The following is a 25,126-nucleotide window of genomic DNA, read 5'->3' as shown; positions in this document are numbered from 1 at the left end:
AAGCACAAACACTAATGTGAGCGTCTCCTGGGGTGTGAGTGAGGACTGGGGAGGCAGCAAAGGAGACGTTTGAGGGCAGGGGTGCCGCCGCCAGAGGATTCGCAGGGGAAGGGACACCGGCCGGGACACCGGCCTAGGCCCGAGCGGGCCCGCAGGCCCGAGCCTGACCCCAGCAGTGGTCTCACCCGGGCAGGCCGCGACCCCCACAACAGCCCCGGAAGCGGGTGCCCCGAGCCCCCCGGGCTGACCAGCGGTGGCGGCAGGACCCTGCGGGCCAGACGCTCGGGCTCCGGGTCCGGGCCGAGCCGGCAGCATGAGGGCGGCCATGCCCTTCCTGCGCCCCGTCCCGCCCGGGCCCATGACGAGCCCGCCCCGCCCCGCCGTCGCTAGGCCCCGCCGCCAAGGGAGGAAGTGTCGTAACGGCTGACAGGAAACTTGGCCGTGGGTTACGGCAGCGGCGGCCGCGCTTGGCGGCCGCTGGATGAGCGGAGAGTGGGAGCCGCGGCGCTGAGGAGACGCGGGGGTGAGTGGCCGCGGCGGCGGGCGGGGAGGCCGCGGCGGCGGCGGGCGGCCGCCCGGGGCCCACAAGGGACCGGGGAAGGGCCCCGGCGGCAGCGGCGGGGGGAGCGGGACAGCAGGAAAAGGCGGCGGCGGGGCGGCGGGGCGGCGAGGCGGGGCCCGGGCACCGTCTCTGCCTTTGTTCGCGCCCCCCCCCCCCACCCCCGACCGCGGCCCGTGAGGAGGCCGCCACCCCCCCTCGTCCCCGTCTCGTCTGACCCCCTCCCTCTCGGTGGGTTTGTGTCGGTCTCTCCCGTAGGATATGGCCGAGGTACCGCCGGGGCCTAGCAGCGTCCTCTCCCCGCAGGGGGATACGCTCTCCCCCTTCCCCGGAGGAGGAGGGGGGGCTGCTTCCTCCTCCTCTTCCACCTCCTCTGCTGCCGCCGCCGCCTGCACCGGGGCCCAGGACGAGGAGGCCGAAGAGGAGGAGGAAGAGGAGGGACCCGCGGGCGGACGGGAGCAGCAGCAGCGAGGAGGAGGAGGCAGCGACGGCGGCAAGGGGGGGCCGCAGCAGCACCGCCTCCACCACCACCACCACCATCCCCCGCACCACAACCACCAGCTCAACGGCCTCATCAGCCCCGAGCTGCGGCACCTGCGGGCCTCCCTCAAGAGCAAGATCCTCAGCTCGGAGGCAGGGGCAGCCCCCGAGGGGCTGGAGAACAAGCGAGCCAGCAAAACAATGGGCTCCGGACAGCAGCAGTCATCACCCCCGACCACAGCACCGTGCTCATCCTCCCTTACCAACCACCTCCCTCCCCAGGGAAGGACTGCACCCTCTCCTCCTTCTCCCCCAGCAGCAGCAGCAACAGGGGACAGGAGCCAGCCTGCTGCCACTACTACAGCTGCTGCTAAGACTGCAGCCCGCAATGGACTGGCAGGAGGGACTGGCTTGGAGGAGGAAGAGCAGGAGGAGGGGGATGAAGGAGAGGAGGAGAATAAGTCCCTGCTGCTACTCTCCACGTCCTTAGCAGCAGCTTGCAGTTTGAAAGGCTCGGGAACGGACTCTCAGCCCGAGGAGGACCTAACGATACGATACGTCCGATACGAGTCAGAGCTGCAGATGCCCGATATCATGAGACTGATCACCAAAGATCTGTCTGAACCCTACTCCATTTACACATATAGGTATTTTATCCACAACTGGCCACAACTTTGCTTTTTGGTAAGTCCTGGAAGGGGCAGGGAGGGCAGGAATTGGGAGTGGTTTGGGGCTGGGGAGGAGAGCATTAAAGGGTTGACATCTGTGGAAATACTTCTAATGATCTTTTTGTGGGTAAGGCCAAGCTTTTTTGGAAGTACCTGTCTTCCTGCAGAAGACCCCTTGTGACCTGTGCTTGTATAAGTAAAGCATATGCCTGAAGTTCCTACATTTGTTAATACATGTTTTAAGTGGTGGGGAAAGGGTTTGAGCACAGGGCTAGCATCCAAGAATTCAAGGCTTCTAATCTTGGTTCTGACATTGACTTTTGCGACCTTTGGTAGCTCATTTTATCATTCTGCCTCAGTTCCTGGGTTTGTATTTAAAACAGAAAGTCCTTAGCCCACTAGTGTCTTACGAGTGCTTAGTAATTCTTGCACAATGGTTTTGAAACAGGCTTCAGCATGGCTAGCATATAAATGTTGAGTGATACATGGAGAAACAAGTACAACTGTTTTGCTTTTTACAGGTGTGATAGTGTATGCAGCATGCAGAAATTCTCATGCTGCTTAGATGATCTTGCTCTACTAACGATGTATTTAGTTTTATATTCTTCCTAATGCACTACTGAAAAGATTGATTTAGTTGTCACCCTGTCTTTCTAAATGTTTAGCGTTTCTTATGGAAGAATTTGTGCCTCAGTTGAAAAGTATGCTTTTAGGATGCTAATCTGTCCACAGGTACATGAAACTGAGCATAAGTTGGCCTGAGGGGTATACGTGCATAGTGGGAGCTTAGCTCTGTTTGATTTACTCATAGGAAAACTTATGTCTGCAAAAGAGAAACGTTTATAGGAGTGTATGGCGCTTCCTTGCTAAGGTAAATGATGAATTCTTCTCTCTTGATGTTTTAATCAAAGCTGGACACCTCTCTGAAAGGTAGGATTTAGCCAGAACCAAGACACCCTTCAATTCAGGAGTATCTCTGTAAAATTTTAATAGGATATGAGTACAGGAGGTGAGGCTAATGGAATCCATCTGGCCTTAAACTTCCTGAATGTTCTTGGTTTAGGGTCTGGTATAATTTATAGCGGGATTTATATGATTTATAGGAGGATTTTCGGAATGGTGCCTCTTAAAACCCTGAAGAGGGAATACAGTAGGATTGTAGGAAGTCGAGCAAAGTATTACCTTCTGGAACAAAATAGAAATACAAAAATACTTGAAAACATTGTTCAATGCAAAGTCATGTTTGTCATTATGAGGATGCTGATCAGAGCAGAATGGTATTTTTCAAGCACTGAGCTCTGTGTGTGACTGATTTACCCCATACTGAAATGAAATGCGTGTGAGCTACAAATGTCCATACTTTCAGCATCAAGTGTATCACTGATAATGCCAAGGCAATGTTTGATACTATTAGATTGCAATTCATTTGTTTAGATTTTAAATCTTCTTTTTTTTTGGGTGGGGAGTAACTTGAGAATTTCGTTATGAAAAGAACAATGGCAAGTTGTTTAACAGAGCACTAAAATAGATGTTTTCTAATATTTATTTTTAACAAGTGCATTCAAAGAATGAGATATCACTCAAGGAGAAGAAAGTGTCTTAAGCTTATTTTATAGTGACAGCTTTTTTTTTTTTAATAGCATTGAAGAATCAACAAAACTTTACTGGAACTCTGTATTTGCCAATTTTTTGAAGGGTGGAACGTGTAAAGTACACAAAACTGTAGAGAAGCATATGTGGCTATTAATGTCTAAAGTTGTCAGCAAATTGTTATCTACTTCATAATTTGAAGCTTTTACAGTATGTTGAGTCAAATTTGATGGATTTTTTTTTTTTGTGACATTTTAGTATTTTTAAGGTTTGGTTTTTAGAGGTTGTCTTGAAGACTTTCTGTTCTACAAAATGTAATTTGTTCCTGCCATTAATGGATTCCTCAACTGCTTCAATCTAATAAGTCTCTTTAAAATATTTATCTTCAGTCAGGGACTACATATTCCAATTAGCAAGAACAGTGTCAGGATGGTGAACAGAAGCATAGCACCTGATCTCACAGAATCATTTGTCTTTAATGCCTTGTGGTTTCATACCCTTCTGGTTTCAGGTTTTGTTTTGGTTTTGATTGGTCTTCGGGACAGGGGTTAGACTGAAGTTTGATTGTATTTGAAAAGATATCTGTAGGAGTTCAGTTAATTCCTTTACTGAATTTCACCATCACCATTTTTTAAAATCTTCCAATGCATGCTCCACTGTCTTTCATTGCACTGTCATGGGCTTCTTTCCCTTTCTCAACATGTGAGGAGAAAGTACTAACACCATTTAAATTTGAAGACGGGATGTGTATTTTTCGTAAATGATCAGCAATTGTCCTTTGCTGATATTTATTCAGTAAACCATCTTAAACACCATAATTTTGCTATCTAGCATTTTGGATACCTGACAATGCACAGCTGTTTTCTGGGGGCATTATTAACATTATTCCTGTTGATGATGATCTCATGGGTTTGAAACTCGCTGAGTTTTGGCTTGGCCTTCCCAAGTTGCACTGTTGCTCTAATGGCTAGTGCAGCCCAAAGAGCTGCTCGCTTTTCCTTTCTGTTCAACTACCTCTTCCGCACTTGCGCCAACCCTTGTGTTTTACTGATTTGGGAAGCTAAGATAACCCTCACACTGCCACTGTATATTTTTAAGTGTGCATGTATGTTTTAGGGTCAAGTTTCTCTTGGTTTAGGGCTCCAAACACGTTCATAATAGGATGTCACAGGCACAGGTGTTGGTGCAAGAGAAGAGGTGAGTATGCGTAGCTGGAGGAAAGGCGTAGGACCAATTCTAACTAGTCACTAGCGTGGTTTTGCAGTATCAAACCACTTCCTAACTTTTTCCTCAAAAAAGAAGTATGTATTCCACTTTAAAAGGACCTGCAGATACTAGGAATCTTCAGAACCTCTTCATTTTAATGTCAAATTCATCTGTGTAACTGTCTTCCTGACTTTAGGGGTAACAGGTTGGGAATACTTGATGATCAGTTCTGATGTGTTACACTGCAGCATTATCTGAGTGAGCTGTTGCAAGGTAATAACCTTCTCCTCCATAAACCGCAACTGTCTGCTTCAACTCGGGTGTTGCCTGTCTTTGCAAGAGCAGTTTCACACTGTGTGCTAGGTGTGGATGCCCTGTTAAGTGCCTGGTTTTTACTTCGTCCCAGGAGCTCTGTCAGCCCAGTTTCTCTTCAAGTGACTTATGATAACCACTGCTCTGTCAAAAAATGACAGAAGAAAGGGATATGTTTTGTTTCACATGAAGTATTTTTAAGCATTGCTACAGCATCATCCTCATATGGATTGTAAATGCATTTTCCAAGTTGTAGCTCCCTTTTAAAGTGTTTATGCGGCTTCTAGTCTTAGCAGTGTTAAAGTTCTAAAACTTCCATTTAGAACTGATACATTAAATATTTCAGAAAATTGTTTTCAAAATACTTTAGCGTGAGAGAGGTGAGCTTAGGAAACCTTGCTCTCTGCCAAAGTTTGGATAAGACAGGATGTAATAAAAGCAGAGTTCTGGCTGAGTGTTGTAACCTCTCCTGTAATTCACAGTACTGCACCATCCAGCTGCCTTTTAAGAAAGATCTGGAAAATCTGTGCTTTTATTGGGTTCTTAACTTTGCCACTAGCTATAGCAGCATTTATAATTTAAACTTTCACAAGTTTAAAAATAACCTATTATTTCCATGTAAGTGGTTTTAGATGTGTTGTAAATCCTAAATGACTGCAGTTAAGATCTTGTTTTATACTAATGCTTTGCCTTTTTTTTAAATTGGATTTTATTCATGAGTCTAAGCGTACTTCATGTTGAAATTAACACTTGTAAGACATCGTCTCTGTTTTTTCAGTTGCGGAAAACTTGAGACTTAAAAGAAGAACCAGAAAAGTTAGGAAACTGTCTGGGAAGTCTTCCTAGCCTCATGGCAGACATAGGAAGAAATTCTGTAATATCCAATCCCACTCTGCAAACTGTATTGCGGTTTTCTTTTAGGAATGATCGCGGGTTTAGATACAGGCTTGCCATGGTACTTCTCACTGTCAGGCTTTGTGAAAACTTCAGTCATTGCAGCATCTGAGTACGTAACAACAGCTAGTGTAGTTACTCTGGCAATGCCCTTGCACAGGAGGGAATTACTCGTGTCCAGTTTCACAGGGTGGGAACAGAGTGACTTAGTGATTTGCCCAGTATCATAAAGACTGCCAGACTTCAGGTTAAAACAATTAGCCTAAATGTATGCTGTAATGGCATTCAGTAACATGATCGCTATATGTAAGCCAAAGGATTCATGCAGAGCTGTTCCTGTGATACTTTGGGATGGATTTTGGCACATATGCGAAAGGGAAACTGTATTGCAGTAGCGCAGGTTCTACTGCATTTGAATCGCAAAGTATTTCTCTTTCAGGGGCTAGTTGGTTGTTTTAGTTTACTATAAATGGCAACAAATGTCACAGGATCTGGGTATGAAATGCATGCTCAGACTGTGGCTGACAGACTTAATGCCATCTTTGCTAATGAAATTAATGCCAATTGTTTACATTTGTGAAAAGTAACATCCTTGCTGATTTACAGACATTTCTGTACTAACTCTTCTAGTAATACATGGTTGCAATACAAAGATACTGAACATTTTAAACATTTGAATCTATACATAAGAACAAAGTTGATGCAAATATTGGATTTGAATTCATGTGTGTTAATCCTGCTAATGACTTTACGATAGAAGTAAATCTTATAGTACTCTGTGGGGTTTATAGTATATAATAGTAACTTGGGCTGAATTCTGTTTGTAGAAATTTGTATGTTTAGAAGTACTGTCATATACCTGAAAAGAAAATTTGGCCCATGGTTGTTTTTTCATAAATGGTGGTGTGTGGGAACTACTTTTTGTCTCTCCTCTCCACTCTCCTCCCTAGTTCAGTCTAGTATTTTTTATTTACGCAGTTTAACCTTTTCCAAGTTCTCCATGTTCATTTCCAGGTTTAGATAGGGTGGGAAAGAAGGAGAAAGGAGACAAAAGGCCACAAAACCCCCTCAAATTGAGGTGGAAATAATGAAGCACTCCCTCTGTAAGTGGAACAACTATAGATAAATTGGCAGACTTACCTGCCTAAAGACAGAGAAATAGGTGTAAGCATTTGGGGAACTAGTAACAAAGTCATGCTTTATTCAGCTCTCTGGCAACGGTGGTAAAACCAGTGGGTTTTTGCTTCTTTAATCACAGAAACAAACTTCTTTGCTGTTCATTTAGCATTTTAAATATATGATTCATGAACATAGCTTTTCTGAAAAGTGTCCTAAACAAGAAAGAACACAAGAAAGAACACAGATATGCAATGTCTAGAATGTCACTACTCTTGAAGTGTGTAAAAAATATATTTTAAAAATTCTCCGCATGACTGTTACGATCAACAATTTGCACGTGTTCACTTCAGGGCAAAGCATAACTATAACATGCTTGTTTGCGGTGTGATTATTTTTTTTTTTTTTTTTAGTGAGGTATAAGATTACATCTAGGTACTCTGCGTAATTATAGCAATGTTATGAACAGTCTGTCTGATGATACTCTTTATTTAACTCCCTGGTTTTCTCAGGTCTGAGCCGAGATACAAAACTTGCCTTGAGCTGCCACTTTGCGTACACATTTTTAGTATGAGTACAGCTTTTCTGTGGAATAAACTGTGTTTTAGAACAAATGAAAGACTGCTTAGAGGCTGTGTATTTCAGTCCTTTAAGATCATACTACACTTTTTGTTTTAAAAACCACTTGTTTAGATTGTTCAGGGTTGTTCTTGGATACTACTAAAAAATGTGTTTTCATGCCAAATAAAAACTTAGCAATAATTATATTTGCCTGATGAGCTTAAACTGTACTAGAAATGATGTTATGATCAAGCTGCATCAAGGAGCTTTGGAACTGCAGCTCATAGGTTTTGGGCTGCTTCATTTCACCTTTGATAGAGCTCCTGGTTGACAGCTAACTTGGTTAATAGCCCACCATCCAGGTAGAGAAGCTAGGAGACATTATTCTTCTTGAGGCAAAAAAACGGTGGGTCTGTGCCTGCAATACAATCTACATGAATGAATCTTCTGTCTGTAGAGTCTTAGCCTACAAGCTGCATACAAAAAGGTTCAGGTGATTGGAGACTATAGAAATATGTACATAGACTTTGGAGAGGTGAACACTAGGTTCACAGGTGGGCTGCACTGAGACCTGGCAGTACTGGCTTTGGCAAGTCCATTTGACATGTCTTACTGTTGTAAATTTGGATTATCCAGAAGCGCTTGGCACAAGCATGTGCTGTAGTCCCAGTTAAGTTGCTACACTTGAGCTGAAGGCTGGTTCCCCCCTGAGATACAGGTCTATCAAAGTCTGTGAATCCACTTATACACCCATACATACAAATATGAGTTTTCTTTTCGTGTCCATCAATCTTTCCTGAATGAATAGTAGTTCCTTCTCCCCTTGGATGCTATCCTACTCTGCAGCATTATTCAGTTTTACTGCTGCAGGTTATAATGTCATTAATCTCTCATGCTGCCTAATCCTTCAGTTAACATATGATTTAGATTTTCTACACTCTTTCTTTAATATATTTAATGGTAAAATTTTGGTGAACACAGTGGTTGTGCAAGTGGTTTGATAAGTGTATGGGGAGGAGTTGGGTTCTTTTCTTTTGGTTTTTTTTTTCTTAATATTTCAGAATAACTACATCTCCTTGATCACACTTTTTGTGACAATGGTGTTGGGATTAACTGTCAGTGCACAGCTTTTAACAAATGAAATCTCTGAACAGTTAAAATGTGTAAAATTAACTGTGTGGTTTTTTGTTTGTTCTTTGGGTGTCACATGACTGAAAATGACAGTTTCTAAAGATTAAACACAGCAACATTTTTCTCTGATCCATTGTGGTTTTGACATTAAAACCAGACAAAAATTAAGCATGTTATCTACCACAGCCCTTGTACATGAAAATTCAGATCACTATAAAACAGGAATGGACTTTTTTTCCTCTGTGGCAGCCCATGTGAAAGGATGATTTACTCTTTAACCTGGTCTTTTCTTTTTTTTTTTTTAATATTACTATTTTTCTTTCTTTCTCCCTGCTTTTCTATCACACACCTTCTTGCGCATAGACTTCATGGAATAATACTGTGATTCTCTCCAGGACAATCTATTGGTTGTTAATTGACTGTAACTTTATTTGAATGTAATAAAGAAATGAATCCTTTAATCTTATTTATATTTTTGGAGATGTTTTTACAATTTACCTGGGTTTGGTTTTTTTATAGCTTTATGCAAACAAATTTTGTGTGGCTGTTTTCACTTAAAATGAACTGGTTTACTACTTTTGGTAGCACTGTAGATCACAAACTGAGAATGCATACGTGTATGTTTGTCTTTAAGGCCATGGTAGGTGAGGAGTGTGTAGGTGCCATCGTCTGCAAGCTGGATATGCACAAAAAGATGTTCCGCAGAGGTTATATAGCCATGTTAGCAGTGGATTCCAAATACAGAAGAAAAGGAATTGGTAAGAATAGCCTTTTTTGTTATTTCTTACTTAAATCCGGTAGTTGGGATAACTGTAGCTGTCAAAGATTTAAGCAGAACTGAACTTCTAGATGTGGTGATTTGTCTGTCGTTCCTGCCTTACTCAATGACACGAGCTCCCCAGTGGCTTTTTTTATTTTGTTAAAATAACCTGATTGCCCTATGAGATTTACATCTGGGATACAATAAAGCTAAAAAGAAAGGCAGGCAGCACCCCTTACCTCTGCCTATTACCACTGTCAAATAACAACAGTGGGAATTGCTTTGCCTTTTTATATGTGCCCTCATCACTGTATTTCTATGTTGTGTTCAGTCTATCTTCTTTCAGTGAACTTATCCCCTGGCTTTCCTGTATCAATTATGCATATATTGCCCGTTGGGGAGAATGTATATAGTTCATTGTTGTATTAATAAGTGAAGAAAAATAGTGTATTGCTACTTGAATGACTGAAATGGAGATCTGTTTTGTTGGGATGTTACATGATAAAAGAAATCACTCTTGACAGGGTGTTTGCCCTCCCTCATTAATCAGTTTTGCCCTGATGAAGGGATTTTCATTCTAACACTAATTATTCCAGTTGGCTTAATTAAAGATCTGTTTTTATGGAACTTAATTTTTTTGGTGTTGGTTATTGTGAAATTAGATTTTGTAACATTTTTTAACTTAAAACATAGACGTTATCTTTAAAGTCTAGAAATGTGCTTCACTGCTGATTCACACTGAAGAGCTCATACTTTTGTGATTAAAGACAGAAAATTACTTGCAATGGAAAAATATGGTGATACATTACAGAATGGTACTATTGTGTTTGTTCTCCTCTTCAGAAAAAAAAAACCTCCAAAAAACTTGAAGCACTGTGTATTATCATGACTATTCAAGCATGTGCAGATTCTCCCCCCCCCCCCCCCCCCACCGTGCAAGTCAAAAGCCATTGTTGGTTTCTGTAGTGGAGCAGAGGGAAGAGGATACTAAGCAATCACTGTCTCTCCTTTCCTTTTAGCTGAGTCATGAAGGAGCCTGCTCTAATTTAATTGCAGGTGCTTGGATTCATAAGTAAATAAGAACTAATGCTGTTATTATGAAGATCTCTGCAATATTTTCCCCTCGCTTTAGTCAGTTCATTATTTTAGAATTATATAAATAGAATTTATATTTAAAGCCTTGCTTACTTTAGCATTATGTATGTTGACTTTTTCCTACATTTGCCACCTTGCTGTTTCTCAAAGTGCACTGTTAATCTGAAGATTTGTTTTATATGTAGTACAGTTTTGTCATATGTTCAATGAAAATCTTAATTTATTAAAGTTTTGAGACTACTTTAAAACATTCTCTAGATTCCTTGGGGTTTTTTTTCCTTTTCCTTAGCCTTCTTATGGAAGTGAGATTTATGCAATTTCATTGAACAGCAGTTTTTTCCACTAATAACTTTGAAATCAACTTTCAATTTCACCCCAATTCTACAGACAGGTAGGGATATTACATTTGTAGAACTGTTGTGAAATAGATGAAAAATAATGATAAAGAATTAAATTAATGCTTGACTGAAGGGGAAGGGATGGGCTTCAACCATATTAGATACTAGCAAATCCAAATGGGATAAGCCACAAGCAAAGTGGTTTCATAAGTTCTGTTACTAATGGAAGTATTTGTTTTAGTAAGAGGAAATTCCCTTGGAAGATGAATGTCCTTCAAGTACATGCCAGCAGATTTTGACTTTAAATGCAAGAAAAAGGAATGAATCACATCTTGGAAGGCTATATATAACACTATGTTAAACATAGAAGCCTGTTTCTAATATCCTTATATTAGAAGAATCTTGCACTCAAGCTGAGTCTCTGGACAACTTTACAGATTATTTTATTGTTCAAACTTGAGGCTGCAACTTGACTGCATCTTCTTGTTTCTTTCTTTTCCTTCCTCCCTGCTTTCCCCAGGTGTCATGTCATGTAGGTGGCACACGTTAGTCATATATAAACTAGCATCTTTTGCATTGCAACTTTGACACTTACTGAAATCTATATTTCAGGTACAAACTTGGTTAAGAAAGCTATTTATGCTATGGTTGAAGGAGATTGTGATGAGGTAAGATTTTATAATAAAAAACTTTCATAATGTAAATGGCTTGCATTCTCCTATTGTGGATTCATTTCACAGGTTTTTCTTCTACAGGACTTTTTTTTTAGGCGGGGAGTGGGTTGGTAAGAAGCTATTCCTTTTATAATAAGAGGAAAAATAACCTCAGAAAACTGTATGGCACAAATAAGAGAAGGATTTTCTAAATTTGTTGTAAGTACTTAATTTCAGTGTTTCAGGTTTTGTTTTACTTTGCGAAGCTGCCCCAGCCTTCGGTCACAGGCACATTTTCCTCCAGAGGCTCTAGTTCAAGGTGTTACTGACCAGTGTAACTTGCATGTGGTGTGTAATACTTCCATGCTTTCAGAATGCAGGAAGATACTGGAACAGTACGTGCCGCGGTCTTGCAGACTGCATCAGGCTATTCTGACAGTGCATAGCTGTATTGTATAGCAGTAACAGAACTCTCATGATTTAGTATGTCAGTGAAAACTTGGAAGGAAAGTGACTGAATCACTGTCAAACTTTCTCTAGCCTGTATGTTTCTAGTCTTTCCTTTTACCAGATTATAGTCCCTACTCTTTTTTTATATATATAAAAATATATAAAGCAACTAACTACCTTTATATGCCATGTTTAACTTGTGAGGAACTCTTCCTGCATCCATCCTCCTTAATCTGGTTATCTGTCCCTTTAACTTTCATCTCCTTGGTACAATGCAATTGTTAGCTTGTTCCTGATATGTGAGCACTGTGTCATTTCAGTGTGTCAGAGTTAATGATCCTTTGATCTCTATGTTACCTCGTTTAAACTGCTCCCTCAATTGTCCTACTGTGGTGTGGTGAAGTTTCTTATGCAAAACTACAATTGTTGTCACAGGACTTCTGGCACATACTCTGTTTATTTTTCTTTCCGCTTGTTTGATGCCTCTTGCATGTGTTCTGACTTCATTGTTTGAGATATTTATTCTTCCCTTCAGATTCCTTCATGCCTCTGCTTACTCATATCTTTTTTTTTTTCTCCATAATTTCTGTTGTACTCGGGCAGTGTAGTGCAACCTGATAGTTCTGTAATTCTTTTAAGTTTGTTTTGGCTCGTTGCTTCTGTCATCATATATAATAGGCTTTGCTCTAATCTCTTTTACTACTTGCTACATTGAACTAATCAAGAAAAGGTTTTATTTGTTTGGTTTTTTTCTGTTGCTTTCCACTGTGGTCTTGAATTCTTTTGCCTTTGCTAGAGTATTCAAGATTAAAAAAAATTAAAAAATAATTGAGGAATGATATCACACCATTCACATCACAGTTGGAGAATCGAGATGCAGAGAAGTGAAGTGAATTGCCTACTGTAGTTAAGGGAGTCAGTAGTAGAACTGGCTATTTCTACTCAAGCGATCAGAGTTGCAGTAATTACCATATGATTTATGAATGTATGTGTACTACTTCTCATGTAATTTCATTTCTAAATGCGACTATCTAACAGATATACGCATAATGATCTCTCCTGTGTCTTTTTTTCTACCACTGTAATATAATACTGAGAGTCCTTCTTACTGTTTTTTTATCTTTGTAAAAAGGAAATAAATGTGATAAGGATTGCAGACTAGTCTGCAGTGAGACCTCATTAAGTCTTAGTCACAGGTTTTCATCTATGGTGCTGCTTAAATGCTTTGTACTAAGTGCATTAGGGCTTTTTTCAGAGACTATTGCTGTCCCTCTTTAATTGACGACACTACAATTCAAGCTCCTTGAAGTGTGTGCTGGACGGGTGCAGGCACGTTTCAGTTCCAGTTTGGAAACTGTGTAACCGTATTTGTGGGATGATGATTCTGAACTAATTATGCCCTGCTTCTTGGGGACTTTTGTATCAGCTGAGTCTTGTGCTAGCACAGAATTTTGAAATGGGAGCTTATTATGCCCAGGCAACATGGAGCACAAGTAGAGTATACGTCTGACTTTCTACACTGGTCAGCAGAGGCATACCCACGCTGATTTAATTCATTTATGTTCTTTTTCACGTACAGATTATCTACAGCCAAATAGCCAATGTTTTCTTCTTTTCTTTGCCACCAAGTGTAGGTTTCTTCCAGATATATATGGTACAAAATAGTGATGTTGGTTACTTGTACTGCACTGTGGATTGCTGAGTTCTCAGTCATGACCAGAATCTGAAAAATCCAACCAGCCACCCATTAAAAGCTCAGTCTGACAGAGCCAAGACACTTGGCCTTGCCAGTTTTTACAGCAGTTGTTGGGGGAACAGTTTCTGGCTGGCCGATTGATGCCTATAGCTGATCAAATGTGAATTAATGCATCACAGTAATTTGTCTTTGTGAGGTGCGTAAATAATTTAATCATCGCTGCTGCTCTTAAGGTATTTTTCTACATCCTTTAATAAAATCAGAAGCATAATGAAAATTAAAAGATGCTGCTACTTGATATAAGATAAACTGCAATTCAAAAATACAGTTTTCTGAAACTTGTTTGGAATAGGATTAAGAACAGGAATATGCAGCTGTGGGTGTCATGAAAAATTTCAGAAGGCTGCTTGGAAAAACTCTTCCCTTCAATCTAATTGTGGAATAGATGCAGTAAATGTACTTAATTGTAATAACTTGTGACATATAGTCTGATAAATGCTTTGTTCACTGTATTACTTCTCAAAGTACCGTAGATCGGACTTTTGAGTCCTGAAAAATAAAGGATTTATACACCACCGTAGATGAAAACCTTGAAAAATCACTACTTATGTTCTGGCATTTCAAAGTATGCCACAATATTTTAGTGATTAAGGACTTTTTTTTTCCCATGTAAGCTAATTTAGTGGGAATAAACTAAGCCAGGCCTATGCAACAAGTGATTTACAGTGCAACTTCTGTGGTCAGCCAACTGCCTAAGAGGTAGTTTATGCTATATGCCATGCTTCAAAGTTGCGAGGCAATATCCTGCCAGCTGGGTTATTTCCTGGCTTGAAGAAGCTGTGGGGTGAGTAAGTGAAGAAGTGAATTGGCTGGGGTGGAATCTGTGTGGAGGGGAGGAGATGGCCACAGGGCTGGCCATGGCCTATATTAGAATAGAAACGAGGGAAGTGATCTGATGTTGGGGTGAGTGGTTGAGGTGGAAATAACCTTCAAGCCTGAAGAAAGTAGTCAACAGCATGCTTTGAGCTTGAGTGTCTGGACATAACACTACAAAACTTGAGGAATCTTTGTTTTGTTTGTGGTTTGGGTTTTTTTTTTTTTTTACCTTGGTGACATTCTTAAGCATTTGATGTTAATGAATTCTGATATTTGGGGTAGTGAACTGAAGGTTTTCAAGATTATAATGGCCTGAGTTTCCAACAGGTCACAACGATGTAGAATAAGTTTATGGGCTGGTTGCATAGAAAATGTGAACTGTGGAAATAAATCAGGTGAAGGTGAATAGTTTTCTCTCTTCTCCAAAGTTTTGAGGATATTATTCTTCCAGTGTGAAAAGGAAAGTATGTGCTAACTTCAGCAAGTTAGGCATCTGGCTGCTTTTTGTATATTTGCTTAGTTTGTACTGACAAGCAATTTTCAAAAATTGCACTGCTTAAGACCTCATGGTGGAACTGGTACATCCCTTAATCACAATAGAAAGGAGTTGTTGTTCATTCATACATAGGTTTTTCCATCTGTAACAAATGACTGTAAGTAATCTGCATATGAATCATTCACTTCGTATTACAGAAATAATGTACCATGTAACTGGTAACTCATCAAAGTAAGACTCTGATAGGTGGGACTTTGAGCTTTTTTTTTTAAGCAAAATGTAGAATGTGAAAAGGAATTGCAGCTTCCCCTGGGAATTTCCATTGAAACTTTAGAGTCATTTAAAGTGGGGTTTTTCACCACACCAGGAGGCGTGTCATTTTAATTCAGTACCACACTTGTAAAAATTAAATGTATATTTTTATATAATCCTATTTAAAAATATCAAACTATTAACATCTTAGCTTTTTCTTAATCTACACATCATCTAAGGTATTGTTTTATTTTGCGTGCTACCTTTCCTTAAAAGTTAAGGTAGTTAAACTGATTAAGAACACTGGACAAGCACCCAGAACTTGAGTCTGATGATATGTCAGACTTAGAAGCAAGAATAGCAACCTCTTCTGTGAGTCCTGAGAGAGTACTTTGTTCATTTGCTTATTTGATTTGGCTGTATTCATTCTATGACATGGTTTCTAAACTTGAGTTCATTCAGCGTTTGAACGCAAGAAGCAAAAAAGCTTGACCCCTCCATTTTTCTTGTTTAGGAATAAATTCTAGGTATGAAAATGTAATAACAAGAAACATTGCACTCCGCTCTCGCTGTAGAAGATTTTTTACTTCTAAATCCAGTTAAAAATGAGACAGTTGAGATAAAATGTTAGGCTTATGAAATTTAAGACATAAGAGAAAGTAACAGCCTTCAGAAAGTTGCAACTTGTGCAGAAAATGCTGTTAAATCCAATCAGACCTTTGCTGGTCTCCAGGAGAGGATGTGATTGTGTTATTAGAGGATTTAACAGGCATATGTGTACAACAAAGTAGAACCTATGAGACCAGAAATAAATGTAACGATTGAAGATTTGGGGCTTGATTGAAAAATCTCGTACAGGAAGAGGTGAATCCTTCACAAAACAAAGCTAATGAAATTTGGATGAAACATGGCTGTGTTTCTTTTTTAGATAATAGAAACATGTCTTTACCCTTTGAGATCAACGCAGTATGTTGAGATCAGGGAATTAGTTTTCATTGTGCCAAGTCTTCCTTAGAAATACCAGAGCAAATCTCTTGCATTTGCTTTCAAGATGAGCATTCACTCAGGTAGTGGAATTCCAACAAACCTGAATTTCAACATTTAACCACTCCCTTAAATTCAGTGATCTGCAGTGTTGTAAGTCTTTTAGCATTGCAAGGTGTGCGAGCTTGCAGTTTAATACAGATGCGTTATATCACTCGGCCAGGTTACTAAACTTTTATGAGAGTGAATGCCATTTGCAGCTAGAGTTCAAATAATTGTCTCCTGCACTGTGGATTTACATGGGTCAGATTTCCTCTTTGGCGTAATGCTTTGTTTTATTTTGAATTAAGAAGTTGTACAACGCGCATAATTGTGTAGAAAATAGCACTCCTCAGGAAAACTATTGTGCTTCCATAATTTGTTACAAATTAATAGCCATTTTAATGGATTAAGGATGTTAAGAATAATCGATCAAGTCACAAGACTTGATAATAATATTCTGTGAAGTGCCAGCAAGAGAAATTAAATATCTAATTCTTGCCATAAGACTAAGAATTGAATTAGCTTGTCTTAAGAGTGAAGGTACAACAGACTGTCCTGCTCTAATTTAAGAACTCTGACTATTAATATTTTAATGTGTGGCTTGGTTCCTTTTTGGAAAATGAATTACTTCTAGGTCTTTTTTTCCCCCAGTGTATGATGTTCATTGGGTTATTAGCTTCATATTTACTATTATTTCAAACATTCTTATGTTGAGACGCATAGGGGGAATTATCCATTGGAGTGTGTTCAGAGTAGCTTGAAACTTGAGTGATGGTCAAATATATACATTTAATGGATCTTAAAATCTTTTTGAAGGTGACCAGTCTAACTGCTGGCTGCCTCCCTTTTTTATATTGGCTTAGCCATGACTCAGACTGCAGAAAACAAACCTGATGGAGAGAAGAAGGAAAGGTTTTCTACCAGGTTGCTTTTTGAAGTAGCTCAGCAACAAGTCTGGTGAGCTGGTGGAAGAGGTGAGGGAGAATGGAAATGCAAGTCTGAAGGCAGTGCGGCCACAGAGTCCGTAAAATAGATTAACTTAAACTGCTCTACAAGTATAGGCTAATATTTTGTTCCTGGTTTTAGGGGAGTGGAGGGATGTTAACCAATTATTTTGCTTTTTATTGGAGGAGAAGGGAGTCCGGGGTTTTGAGCTGGGGTAGATGACTTTTTTGGACTGAGTTTTATGTATATAGTTCTAACTACACAGAGTGGGTATTAAATACTGGGTTAGAAATAGCTGTTAGTGGACTTAACACCAGCAGTGATCACTGTTTTGCTGCAGAAATTGCTTAGGCTGTATTTTCATTATATGGTCTTTCTACAGCTCTTGTTTAACGTGTAAATGTACATTGTCATGGGACTGTATGTAGTCTAGTCAGCTTATTCAGCCCGTGTTCTTGCGCAACCGTGATCTGTCCTTAATAGCAGAATCCTTAAATAATTGAGTTGGACAACAGTAAAGAGGCAAAACAAGTTTTTATCATTTGGAGCGGGTGCACAGCTTGCCAGTTACAGTTGAGCTCTGCTCAGTGCATTTGGAGAAAAGAGGGGAAAACAATTCAGAGGGACATACTTTAAGAAGTTTTGTATTTAACTTCTTGTTAACGCCAGTGTAGTTTGTTGCCTGTACTGACTTCTGGAATAATTTTGATGGGAAGAGAAAGGATGAGATGAGAAGCTCAGCATGAGCTGGCAGTGTGCGCTTGCAGCCCAGAAAGCCAACCATATCCTGGGCTGCATCAAAAGCAGCATGACCAGCAGGTTGAGGGAGGGGACTCTCCCCTCTACTCTGCTCTTGTGAGACCCCACCTGGAGTACTGCATCCAGCTCTGGGGTCCCCAGGGCAAGAAGGACATGGAGCTGTTGGAGAGAGTCCAGAGGAGGCCATGAAGATGATCCGAGGGCTGGAGCACCTCTGCTATGGAGACAGGCTGAGAGAGTTGGGCTGGTTCAGCCTGGAGAAGAGAAGGCTCTGGGGAGACCTTAGAGCCCCTTCCAGTCCCTGAAGGGGCTACAGGAAAGCTGGAGAGGGGCTGGTGACAAGGGCAGGGAGTGACAGGACAAGGGGGAATGGGTTTAAACTGAAAGAGGGGAGATTTAGATGAGAGATAAGGAAGAAATTCTTCCCTGTGAGGGTGGCACAGGTTGCCCAGAGAAGCTGTGGCTGCCCCTGGCTCCCTGGCAGTGTTGAAGGCCAGGTTGGATGGGGCTTTGGGCAACCTGGGCTAGTGGAGGGTGTCCCTGCCCATGGCAGGGGGGTGGGAGCTAGATGGTCTTTAAGGTCCCTTCCAACTCAAACCATTCTATAAGTCTATGATTTTGAGTCTTAATTTATACTACATTTACAATTGGGTTTGGTCTGAGCTATTTATGACAGGTCTTCCTGCAGCTGGGATCTTACCAACACAGGGGCAAAAAGATGGAAAAACCTGTTCGTTCTTCCTGGTGTGCACTTTGATTTGAGTTTGGGATACTTGCGTTGTGCACAAACATTCTTTGCAAACGTTGAGTCTGACAGCTAGTTGTAGAATGCTGAAGCTTTTATCTAGGTCTAAACCTATTGAGTTAGATGTCAAAGATATTAAATGACTAAACAAAACCTTACGTGCCAAGTTCTGACATGTAAAAGTTCAGTTGATCATTCAAAATTCAAAGTATGTTTTCGACCCTGACCTGTTCGGTAGAGTGGGTTTTTTGTTTTGCTTTTTTTGGGGGGGAGGGTGTTTGGAGGTGGGGATTGGTTTTTGGGGTTTTTTTGGGTTTTTTTTTTTTTTTTTACCCTAGCTATTAGGTGATGCATTGAAATACTATTTACAGCAAAGAATTAAAATGTTGATATGAATGAAACTTGCTTAGAATGACAATTGTTGATTAACTGCTAGATTCTTGCTTCTTTTTTAACGTGGGAATGGAGGGGGGGTTGCTCAAATACATCATGACAAGAAAAAAATTAATTCCACTCATTGCTCATAAGTGTACCTTTAAATAAAAACTTTGAAATTGTCATGTATTTGCAACTGCTTTCTAATATGATATGATTTTTTTCTTTTCTTTCCTTGAAGGTTGTATTGGAAACAGAAATCACAAATAAGTCTGCTTTGAAACTTTATGAAAACCTTGGTTTTGTGCGAGACAAGAGGCTGTTCAGATACTATTTAAATGGAGTTGATGCACTGCGTCTTAAACTATGGCTGCGTTAAAAGAAACCATCACATCAAGCAACTGACGTCCCAACAGCGCAGAGTTGTCCTTTGCATGCAATGCAATTTGTACAAAATTGCTTTGCAGGTGGACTTATAATTTCCAAGCAGCTCTTAATCTGTCAGTGTCTCATTGAGTGTCGCACATATTTGTTGCACTTTGGCATGGCGCATTTGTTCAGAATTAAAACCGATTGTTTCAAACTTCGAGTTCTTTTGGTACCAGCAAGATGTGCCAGTTGATAGCCAAGATATGTTCATTCATTTGCAAGTCTACTGACTGTATTACATACACAGTGAACGTTTTATCAAAGAACCTGTATGTGGAACGCAACTTTTGGTTCCAGAAAAAAGCCAATGTAGATTGTAAAATTCTATAAGTATACTAACATTTCATACAAAAATTACCATAGTTTTCTGGAAAAAGGCTTCAATTTTAGGTTTTATTTTTCAATATTGAATTTTCCATTCTTAAATATTGGTACCTCAGTGATTAGTGAATGAAAAAATGTATTGTAGGGTGGGGTGTGTGTTACAATGAGTAACAGTAACAATTAAATTGCGTCTGCCAGTGCCTGTATAGATAAGTATATTTGTCTTCACCTCTAAGTTTGGAGTGCATGCTTTTATTCTTTTACTTTCTTCAATTGTCTTTGCAAGAAAATTTCTGCTTTTATTTAAATTCTGGATTTGATAATAAATTATTTCAGATTTTTATAATTTGGATACTTCTCCCAAACGAGGGTTTGGAAGGCCCTTCTTTTCTTAATAGCAAGAAGTGTAAGCTATTTTGAAAACCTTGAGTAGCTGCTGAAAAATGTCACCAGTAAATCGCTGCTGGTTTTGGATGCACTTTTTTCGTTAAAAAGAGTGAGGGACTTTAAAAAGAAGATATAGAAAATTAATGTAAATTGGTATGATTTTATTTAATCAAAATTATTGCTAGAAGCTCTGAAAAACAGCTATTTTAAGATAGTTGGAATTTTTTTTTTCTTCAGATTCAGATTGCTTTGCTTCAGTGTTCTAAAATGCTTCAATCTTTGGTTCTTGGTCTTGGAAATAAATTTCAAGGTGTATTGTATGCATTTTTAGCTGCTCTCATTTTCTCTAAACTTACATGAGCTAAATTATTGGGGGATTTTTTTCCCCTCTAAAATCAAAGCAGAGGGGAAGGACTTCTCTCTTTCTCACATTTGCTCTTGCTCTGTTTTTCTTTTTTTTTTTTTTTCCTCCTTTCTTTAATTGGGCTTACATAGGTTTTACTGATACCCATCAATTTTTTCAGTAATTACAGTGTCTAGGCTTTTGTCGTGGTTTAACCCGGCAGGCAGCTAAAACAACCACACAGCCATTCGCTCACTCCTCCAGTGGGGTGGGGGAGAGAATCGAAAAGAAAAAAGATTCAACCCATGAGTTTTGATGAAGACAGTTTAATAGGACAGAAAAGGAAGAGAATAATAATAATAATAAAAGGATATACAAAACAAGTGAAGCACAGCACAGTTGCTCACCACCCAAAGCCGATGCTCAGCTTGTTCCTGAGCCACATGACCTCCCAGCCAACCCCCCAGTTATATGTGGAACATGACGTCGTATGGTGTGGAATATCCCTTTGGCCAGTTTGGGGCAGCTGTCCTGGCCGTGTCCCCTCCCAGCTTCTTGGATGCTCCCCGCCACCTTGTTGGTGGGGCAGCTGAGAAGCTGAAAAGTCCTTGACTGCTTGGCAACAACTAAAATCAGTGTGTTACCAACATTATTCTCATCCTAAATCCAAACCACAGCACTGTACCTGCTGCTAGGAAGAAAATTAACTCTATCCCAACCAAAACCAGGACACCTTTCTTGTTCAGTGTGATTATGTAGCCCAGTTCTATGAATCAGTTGGGTTTTTTTCACTTTTGGAAAAAAAACAAACCCAAAACATGATACTAGTTGACTTGTGGAAGAACCTATGTAATCTATTAAAAGGATGGACTCGGTGAATTTGCTCTTCTGTAGTTGAGCATATCTTCAGACTTGCCTTACTACACTTTTTTTTGTTTTTTAAGGGTTTGGTTTGAGTCATGGGGTTTTTTTGCTAATTACTGTACATTTAAAACAAAACCCCTACCTCCAGTAACATTTGGAAAAGAGCCCTGTGCAGGAAAACTGGATTTAAAGGAAAGCCTTGTTTTGCACAGACCAATCACACATGGTGATGGACATTTCTTACCATGTACAAATTATGAGTTGTATTTGAAAATAAAGATTTTTAATGGAAATTGGCCCTTCTGAGTTTTCTGCTTGTAGACACCATTTGTGCTTTTGAGGGGTTTTGTTCCCCTCAGAAAACTCATCTTTAAAATGGGGCTGGAGTCTGTTATTCACAGAACATGGTGGAGTTCAGCATAAAGCCTGTATGTTGCAGCTTCTCAGGAAGTTTCATTTCTAGTTAAGACTTAAACGTTGGTAATGTTAATTCAGTTGAAACAGATTTCTCTCATACACATTCCGGGGGTCCAGGACGTAGTGACTGCTCTGGCTTGAAGTAAGGAGAGAGATCAGGGAGGTTTTGTACCTTGTTAACTGCCGTCGGACTTGTATCACAAACTGCAAACCAGGCTATCTTGTGTGTCTGCTGATGTTTAAAAACTGAAAAGCCAGACAGGCAAGTTTTCCACGGGTTAATATTTAAGCTGTGGGTGTCTTCAGATTCAAAAGCTGACTTAGAACTTAGCCCAAATCACTTTTCACGAAGGAGCTGCCAAAAACATGGCTTCTGAGCAAACTTCAAATACAATTCCATTTGTTTATTGTAAGAAGTAATTGTCGCCATGCACATTTTGAAAATACTGCGCAAAATAGGTGCACGTTTCTTTTAAAAGAGCGCATTGCCTGGAAGGTTCTGATATTGCTGCCGTGTAACACGCAGTTCGCTATGGAAGATGCTGAAGCGTTATGTGTTGGTTTGTATTAAACAGATTTGTTCTCTGTGTTCTTGGGATTCTGATATTAAGTGGGAAGTTCCAAATATGCAAAGAGGTGAAAATAGGTTTTCAAAAGAAATCTAGCAATGAAGTTGGTTATTTCTCAAGTCTGTTGCTAAAACAGAGTCCTCCCCCTGCCCCAACCTTTTGCATTGACAAATCTAACGGAGAAGTTGATCACTTTTATGTTTAAATTTGCCCAAATGTTGCTATTGACTGACATGTCGGTATGGATGTTTGCATTATATTGTTTTTTAAGAAATGGTCATGTTCATCACCTTCAAGAAAAGTAGGCATAATCTAATTGGCCTTGCATAGTACGTCACGAACTATTTTTCAGGGCGCTGCAAGACATTGCTAAAACTGAGTGCTATTTTAAAAAAATTTCAGGTCTTGTATAAACCTTACAACCTATATTGGAGTTCGGGTATCAGGTGGGCATCTCTGAAAATACCAAGTGTATCTCGAAATACTGGACTGCTGTTTTGAGTGGATTATATTCTTCTGTCCCTTTATCCTTTTTGATGAGAACAAAAACAGTGGGGTTATGAAATGTACAAGCTGTCTAAATACAATGCGGTCAAATAAATGGTTAAGTTGTTTATCTTTTTCCTTTTGAATGGAAATGCTCTAATGCTTATTTTGCTTTGTCTACAAAATAGGAATGCATGCTTATTCTTGAGGGAGAAGTGGTGGAAAAAAATTTTTACAGGAGAATTGTTTATTGCTACTTGATTTTCATTTCCGTGCCTCTGTTAGAAGCATCTTGAATAACATTTATATGAACTTCAGTTCCAGAGATGAACTAAAATGGATCTGTTTTTCATGCCTGTTGAGTTACAACCAGTGTAATCATTCTGGACTTTCCTGGGAGAGAAAGGGTGGGGTATTTTTATTATTTCAGTTTTAATAAGCAGGAGTCGAGAACAGCTTGCAGCCCTCGCAAAGCCGAGAACTATAAAAGCGTATGGAGGAGCCTATGGATTTTTAAAATCCTTTGTGCTTTATTCCCTCTACAATGATGTTTAGGCTCCTAAACCCTTCTGAGAATTTGCCAGCAAGCGTTGTGTGTGTTTGGCCGTGTGTTTGTTGAGAGGTGTGTAGATGACTGAGTTGTAACCAACTTCTGCTAGAACTTGCTGGTTGCCTGACAGCAGCTCCAAGCCTTTTGTTCTTCCAGCTGCTTCTCAATTCCTTACAGCTAGGCTATCCGATTACGAGAGTCAGTGATGAATTAAGGCTCCACAGACATTTCACTGCTTCTTTCTGTTTTGTCCCAGTAGTAGGAACTGTGGTACATAAATGGAAATTTCTTTCCAACTTCAGGAACTGGATGCTGAGTGTTGCATGTAACTCTTTACCTGGTCATAAACCAGTGACAAACAGCCCTGCTGCTTTTTTTTTTTTTTTTCACTCCTCCAAGTATTGAATTCTGTGCAAGATAAGGGTTAAATTATTTTAAATTATTTGTTATTATTTTTCCTTGTCTTGCATGGCAATGTATTTATAGCCGTAATATATCTAGTTAATGTGCACGGGCTAAAATAGATTTGGAGAGGCCTAACATTTCTTTTAATGTGAAATTGTAGGAAGTATTTTTCTCACAGGTAGTCCAGACTATACAAGACTGGTTAGGTAATATTTTCAGGAATGAGCATTTTATGTGTTGCCCACCAATGCACACTTTAAAAATCGGTGATTTCTTTAAATGTGCTGTGCAGAGGGATCCCAGGCTACGACTTGTACAGGGAAAAGAGAGAGATCTGTAGGTCTGCAGAAATGGTTTTGGTAAAGCAGCTGAGGTTTTGCTCCTTCTATTGCTACCCGACTCCCTGTAGGAAAGACAGGTCTGTGGCAACGCTTGATCATTGCTCTGCATTGTAAGGTTCAAGGGTAAGGTAAAAAAAGGGGGACATTCAAAAGAGTTTAGAATAGATGAGGTATTGATCTCCTTAACGTGATGTACTCCGCAGGAGGAGAGTCCCCCTTCAATGAAGTCTGCGTGAGCCCTCTTCAAAAGGAATCGTGGATACCCGCAGTTTCTGTGGATTCGAGGAGGCTGAAGGAATACTTGTAAAGAGGGATGAGTTGAGAGGTGCTAAGCAGACAAACCGTAGGAGGCTCAGGAAGCTGCCAGAGCTGAAAAGCCTCAGCAGCTGGGAGACCGCTGGGCCAAGCAACGCCCGCCATGTATACTTGCCCCATCCCTCCTTTTCCCGAGACGTCTCCTTGTGGCAACTGTTCTGTATTCCCATTTTATGGCCAATATATATACTGGATATACTCTTGGTCTGAGCCAGGGTACCCGCGTAGGACAGAGCGATGCTACCAGAGGGCAGGAACTGGCCAGCTCACAGGGACGGCGTTCATCCTTGCAGGCGTTACAGGCTGAAAAGGGTCTTGATTTGTAGACTTTGGATCTGGGGCTCTGTAGGACCAGTGGTGCTTTTGATCAGTAATATTCCTCTGCTCTAATACAGTGCCAAGAAAGCTGCCCTGGGGATAATCAGAGTTTTCTATGCTTTTTTCCTACCGAGCCAGGGGTCTTTCCTCTTGCACAGTCAGAAAGATGAGTGCAATACCCAGTTACAACTAAAAAGTGCTTTCTGACCTTGGATTTTTCTAAAATATGCCTCGTTAAGCGATGATCAGTTCTTGCACATTGCTGGTGGTACAACTGCCAAAGTACGATTGTTTCCTTCCTTCACCGAACATCTGTTATCGTTTAGAAAACACATCTAAACAAAAGAAACATCCCCTCTGTCTCACTGCCAGCAATCATTGATCATTCTTCAGCT

General features: G+C 40.3%; 1 protein-coding gene across 3 annotated transcripts; it reads left to right on the top strand.

The window, feature by feature from the left end:
- The first annotated feature begins 397 nt into the window (after positions 1-397).
- Positions 398-22,954, top strand: NAA30 (N-alpha-acetyltransferase 30, NatC catalytic subunit). 3 transcript variants are annotated; one of them, XM_054826923.1, is made up of 5 exons: positions 398-523; positions 818-1,723; positions 9,152-9,275; positions 11,323-11,378; positions 19,225-22,954. In XM_054826923.1, exons 2-5 carry the CDS (start codon positions 821-823, stop codon positions 19,360-19,362), a joined length of 1,221 nt encoding a protein of 406 aa, XP_054682898.1. In that variant the 5' UTR covers positions 398-523; positions 818-820; the 3' UTR covers positions 19,363-22,954. The 3 variants fall into 3 exon arrangements, with proteins under 3 accessions (XP_054682898.1, XP_054682900.1, XP_054682901.1); XM_054826925.1 differs by lacking the exon at positions 11,323-11,378; XM_054826926.1 differs by lacking the exons at positions 9,152-9,275; positions 11,323-11,378.
- The last annotated feature ends 2,172 nt before the right edge of the window (positions 22,955-25,126 follow it).

Source organism: Grus americana, chromosome 5, assembly GCF_028858705.1.
Source record: "Grus americana isolate bGruAme1 chromosome 5, bGruAme1.mat, whole genome shotgun sequence".
NCBI classification, from domain to species: Eukaryota; Metazoa; Chordata; class Aves; order Gruiformes; family Gruidae; genus Grus; species Grus americana.
The sequence above is the reverse complement of the archived record's forward strand: the minus strand, read 5'-3'. Positions and strand labels throughout refer to the sequence as shown.